We start from the raw sequence: 6,422 nt of genomic DNA, 5'->3' as shown, positions 1-6,422 counted from the left end.
AAATTCAGAATGAAGCAATCAAAGAGGATGAATCACAGGTCTTACGTTGTGAATGCTATAAGAAGTAAACTCCAATCAAGAAGGAAGAGTTGTAGGTCTTACACTTTAAGTGCTATAGAAACTAAACTCCAATCGAGAAGGATGAGTTGCAGGTCTTACACTATAAGTGCTATAGAAACTAAACTAATTTATTCTTGTTTGTCCATAAGTACCCAAGGCCTTCATCAAATATGGTGAACACTTAAAGGTAGATGGTCAACAAAAGTCTTTTCAAGGGCCCTGCTCTCTGAGCGAGAGCATGGATAAAGAAGTTCTGTCAAAAGTTCTGTCAACTAAATTTATATTACTTACTCATCATCAAATAACCACTGCTATCAACGTAGCTGTGAACACAAATGAATTGGGAAATGTCATTTTTATTGTCATTAGTGTCTTTTAATTATTGGTTGAGTATTACAATTGTGGCACATTTAAATTTATTGACTATGAGCATAGGTTAGATATCATGTCGCTTTCTAATTTCACCATATTCTATAGATTTTTATAGATTTTGATATTTTGTAAGCACTTAAATCCCCCAACAATTATTCTCATTCTGATTTGACTAGGTAATCGAATCTTTAAGAAACTTAAATTTATTTCCTTTCAATAGAAGCATACCTTTCTTTGTCATGCCTAAAAAGACATCACTAAATTGACTCAAGGAGGAGTGCTCACCGAACTTTTAGTTGTCATGCTTAAAAACACGTCACTAAATTGGCCCTAGAATTGACTCTAGGAGGAGTGCTCACCGAACTTTTAGTTGTCATGCTTAAAAACACGTCACTAAATTGGTCCTAGAAGGAGTGCTCACCAAATCTGACTCTAGTTGCTCCAAAAAATTTAGGAAGATAAGATGCCATCTAATAAAATTTAGAGTTAAAATTTTGTTGAATCTACCAACTTATCACTTAGAGGAATTATTTCGTTATAATATGTTTATTGCTCAATTTTTTCCTAATCAATATTGTGGGAGTAGCCCACAATTTGCCCCAAAATTTGAAGATAGTATTGCCCCAATTTAGGCATGATGGAATGAGTACGGTTGAAGAGCTTATCAACGCATTTACAGATGCTCTCATCCTCATAGGTAGTGAATGGAACTTACAGAATCTATCCCCTCTCTTTAGATGAATGATCAATCAAATAATTGGCTCTATTAGCATTTACAGATGCTCTCTTCCTCATAGGTATTGAATGGAACTTACAGAATCTATCCCCTCTTTAGATGAATGATCAATCAACTAATTGGCTCTATTATTACCTAAGTTAAATTACAGAATCTATCCCCTCTCTTTAGATAAATGATCAATCAACCAGGTGACTCTATTATTACCTAAGTTGAATTAGAACAATCCTTTAGATTTCCATACATCCCAATTGTTTATCTTCAATTTTCTTTTTTTAACAAAGTATCTTTAATACCCAAACAATCATTCTAATAAAAAATTAATAAGTCAATTATTTCTTCTTTTATTAACACCGAAAATAGTAAAAGATCAATTTTTACATAGAATAATCTAAGTTTAATTTAATGTCCAGATCATTAAATCAAACAATGCTTACCATTCTAAATCTAAAAACTAATTATAAATTAAATCCAAATTGTCTTTTTACTCGATTGAGATAAAATATTTGCCACAGTTACTTTCGAGAATCAACGTTACTTAAAAAAAAAATTCTAGTGAGTAATTTATTGAATCAATTTTCAAGTGCTTTCGAGACTCTTTACTCTTTGTGCAGTGAGTCTTGCCAGTTAAGTTTGATCCACCGTTAATGATTTTCTTGATTTTCTTGATTTTCTTGATCTTGAATCTCTATCCACGTGTCCATTTTAGAAATGGCGGTTAATAACCACCCTTTTCTTGAATCTTGAATCTTGAATCTCTGCAGAATTTCCTATATAAGGACTCCTGCGCGCTGGGTTTAAACTCCCAATGTTATTTGACATTTTTAAAGTTATTGAAAGCGATTTGAAAGCAATTTTTAAGCGATTATAGTTACGGAAAGCGATTTGATTTCTGCTCAATTACCGAAAGCAATTTGGTTTACAATGAGGTATTCAGCAAGCCAGGTGGTGTGGGTAATGTCGGCAGCAATACTCACAATGTCTGTGGCCGCCTGGATGGGCATTGCAATTTTCCACAATGGCAGCGGAGGGAAGCTCATCGACTCTAGCTGCAAGAAGACACCATACCCTGAGGTCTGTGTTTCAGCAATGCAATCATATGAAGGAGCGAATTCCGAGAATCTTGCTCATATTACTGTTAAGGCAAGCTTACATCGAGCTCAAGAAGCATACAGCTCGACTTTGAAAGCAGCCTCCGAGTTTCCAGAACTCATGGCTTTCGAAGATTGCATTGACCTGTTCATAGATGCTGTGGAGCACGCCAACCGGTCGATGGCAGAAGTACCCGGCCTGGACGTGAATCCCTCCAAGGCTCAGATTGCAAATGCCAAGACATGGATAAGCGCGGCTCTCACGGATGTGGAGACATGCCTGGATGGATTCAGAGAGACGACCGGGACAGTGATGGCCAAGGTGGAGGATCATTGTCAGTCTTTGACAAGATCTCTCAGCAATGCTCTGTACGTGTTCGAGCTCTACTTCCCCGATAATGATAGTTTACCCTCACCCTGGTTCCGGCGTCCTCTGTTAAATAACCCTCACCCTCATCCTCACCCTGGGTCTGGGTTTTCTTTTCCTCCGTGGATGTCCCGGACCGATCGGAGGCTGTTACAAGTGCCTGCGTTGGCGTTGCATGTGAATGTAACTGTGGCTCAGGACGGCAGTGGGCAGTACAAGACCATTGGAGAGGCTCTCATGCACGTGCCGTCTCATGGCAGTGAGCGGTATGTTGTCTATGTCAAAGCTGGCGTGTATGAGGAAAATGTGCTTCTCTGTAGGGAGAAGACGAATGTGATGTTGCTTGGCGATGGGCGCGACCGGACGATTGTTGCATCCAGCAAAAATGTCAAGGATGGCTACACAACCTTCGCCTCTGCAACCTTTGGTATTTTTTTACTCTCTTTTCTAATCTAGATGTAGGAAAGATTATTGTGGGTTTCTATTTTACTTTTAATCTTTCTTCTTTATCTTTGTTGTGCATGTCTCCTCAATTATGAATCCCTTCTTCTATTAAAGAAAAGATGATAAAATTTGTTGACAGTCACACATTTTTTTTCATGTGTGCTGAATTGTTTCGGATACAGGGTTTTAGAAATCTGGAAATCCTGTCAATTTCCTCTTATACATGGTTTTAGAAATCTGGAAACACTTGTCAATTTCTTCTGGTTAATTGAAGTTCAAATGGTTTTTGCTTTAAGCCTGATAGGTACTAACAAGTTTTAATTTGATCGTAAATGCAGGTGCATCCGGCAAAGGATTTATTGCCAGAGATATGACCTTTGCCAACTTTGCAGGACCACACAAGAATCAAGCTGTAGCTCTACGTGTGGGAGCTGATCTTTCAGCCTTTTACCGCTGCAACTTTGTCGGCTTCCAGAACACCTTATATGTTCACTCCCTCCGCCAGTTCTACAGAGAGTGTAATATCTACGGCACTGTAGACTTCATCTTGGGCAATGCAGCTGCCATTTTTCAGAATTGCACTATTATTGTGAGAGCACCAATGGCCAATCAGACCAACACCATTACTGCTCAGGGCAGAAACGACCCCAACCAGAACACCGGCTTTTCCATTCAAAACTGCAGCATTGTGGCCTCCACAGATCTTGTTCCTGTCAGATCTGCTTATCTTGGAAAGCCATGGAAACTGTTCTCGCGGACAGTCATCATTCAGAGCTTCTTAGGCGATGTAATCCACCCAGCCGGCTGGCTGGAGTGGTGGGAAGATTATGGGCTGGAAAGGGTATATTATGGAGAATATATGAACAGAGGACCCGGCTCAAAGGTGGACGGGCGAGTTGGATGGGGCGGTTATAGGGTCATTAAAAGAGTAGAAGAAGTCAATATTTTTAGTGTTGATAATTTCATTTCTGGGGCTACTTGGTTGCCATCTAGTGGAATTCCCTTTGATCATGAATTGTAAAAGTAGTTCCATTTGGTCTCTTTTGGTTTAAGACATTGTAAAATCTATGTTTTGAGTCCATCCTTTGGGATGTTTTTGTAAGAATATTTTGTAATTTTTCGAGTTATAATAGGAGGTTTTCTTCTTCTGGTTCTTTCCTGTGTAATTTAACTTCTCCAACACGAAAAAATTTCTATTAGTTTCCAGATTAGCCATTGTAGAAATATGAGTGAAGTCTATAAATTCAAACAGTGTCTTTCTATTGGTAATTTAAAGTGCAGATAATATATTTAAGTGATTTTTTATATGCTCTGTTATGTGCTCTGTTTTATACTTTTATTCTGTTTGTTCGATACATGGACTAAACAGCTCTGGTTGTCGGGATAGGTTCCTCAGTTTGTCTTGTGAATTTTTTATGGGCAAATCTCCATCGCAAGGTACTTGTATTAGTACAAATTACAGTTAAAGAGTACAGGACTTGAATCGGAGCCTTTTAACATCATTGGCTTCAAATGGCCGTAAGTCTGAAAACACATGTGCTTAGTTGATTTAAGTTGTTGAAACTGAAAGCATCTTACTCCTATTTTGACTTACACATTATTCATATTTTGAATTGGTAATTTAGAATATTCAACCCACTACCTACAGTCCCCATCATTTCGTTCCATTGAATTCAATTTAAATTAAAGCTGTCAACACCCAAAAAGGGGGAAAATGGATTTACTAATGTTGACTTACCCGGATGACCTATCTATTGTGATTGTAACAGAGTAATCATTTTTTTAAAACATTTCGGTGTTGGCCTCCCCACAGATTGGCATACCCTTTAGAAACCTTTAAAACTGGGGCACTGTTGGCTCTTGAAGAGCACCTTCTATGTCACGAGCAGCAGCTAACATTGGAGTATAATGATCAGCCATTTTTAGCATTAAAGTTAGCAGCAGACTCATTTTAAGCCAGACAAAGACTGATATGATACAGAATGCCACGTGGAAGCTATGCTACAGTTTACAGTGTGCTTGGCATTAGTTTTGTGTCTAAGGAAAGCTAGTAAATGGAATGAAATTGACTGCTGAATTGCAGACTATTTTTGTTTCAAGAGTAATTATTTAAAGCCAAGTGAGTATTACGGGAAGACTCATATTTTTCTTCCTCTCAGTTGACACCCATGTCAAAATCTCTAAAGAGAAGAATACAGCACACACAAGCTTTTAACTTAAACAAAATCCCAACCACAAAAAGAAAAGAAAAACGTTTATGTCTGGTTTCTTCCGTAACAATTATGATACCGCAAGTAATGCAGCTTTGTGTTACAAGTTAATTCATGGTTTCGAAGTTACCCTGTTGTGCTTGTTTTAAAAGACATCTGCATACAAACAAATAAATCTCTCGCAACTAAAGAAACTGAGAAGATCTAATGCGAAATTTCCTCTCCAAAAGAGAAAATAAAATAAATATTTGTTGAATATTGAATTTTTAAAAAATATACACAACATCCATCATCCATCTTTAGGCTTCCCTTCTTATAAAACAAGTATTTAATTCGTAGTTGTGCAATCAAATTAATCTTGTAAGCATTTAGCTTTTAATCTATCTCAATCAATTGATTAATTCTACACATATTTGCATCATTTGTTTCTTCATAAATGTCTTATATGAACTAAAGAGGCAATAAGTTGTTAATGGGAAAAATAACGTAGTATCAATACATTAAATCAGAAGGCGATCTACCAATAGACTTCTTGGGAGTAATCCTATCCAGTCATATTGTAAGCCTAATCTTAGAATACCATGCTTTCTTATTCTAACCAGGCTTTTTTTTAATAACGTTGGTAGACTTCTTGGGAGTAATCCTATCTAGTCATATTGTAAGCCTAATCTTAGAATACCATGCTTTCTTATTCTAACCAAGCATTTTTTTAATAACGTTCACCAAAAAAATATTTCTTGATTCAATCCATCCATTCCGTTATAGATGATATAGGGACAAATGAGATATCACAATTTCATACGTAGAACAAACTTTAATGAAGTTAGTAGACTTGAATTATATTGCATTATCATTAGTCTTGTATTTGAGAAATACAAGTGTGAAAAGAAGAAGAAAATGATGGTTACTTGGGACATATATTTATATAAAAAGGGATTCATTTTCTTTTGTTATGTATTATAATTGTGAAAATTTGGAATTGGAAAGAAAAAGGAAAGCGAAGAAAATTTCTTGATCTAGCGTGCATTTAAAAGGAGCCTCGGATTGCGCTTGCTAAAAGATTTATTATGGTAAACAAAGAGTGCTACGTTCTTTATGTGTTAATGGATTATAACTAGGTATTTTCCCTGTATTTTTTATTA

General features: G+C 36.7%; 1 protein-coding gene across 1 annotated transcript; it reads left to right on the top strand.

Annotated features, from left to right (window-relative positions):
* Nucleotides 1-1,846: 1,846 nt before the first annotated feature.
* LOC131050412 (pectinesterase-like) lies at nucleotides 1,847-4,223 on the top strand. Its single transcript, XM_057984576.2, has 2 exons — nucleotides 1,847-3,053; nucleotides 3,409-4,223. The coding sequence occupies exons 1-2, from the start codon at nucleotides 2,093-2,095 to the stop codon at nucleotides 4,089-4,091; spliced, it is 1,644 nt and encodes a 547-aa protein (XP_057840559.2). The 5' UTR covers nucleotides 1,847-2,092; the 3' UTR covers nucleotides 4,092-4,223.
* The last annotated feature ends 2,199 nt before the right edge of the window (nucleotides 4,224-6,422 follow it).

Source organism: Cryptomeria japonica, chromosome 1 (assembly GCF_030272615.1).
Source record: "Cryptomeria japonica chromosome 1, Sugi_1.0, whole genome shotgun sequence".
Classification (NCBI taxonomy): Eukaryota; Viridiplantae; Streptophyta; class Pinopsida; order Cupressales; family Cupressaceae; genus Cryptomeria; species Cryptomeria japonica.
This window is presented reverse-complemented; position numbering and strand designations above follow the sequence as displayed.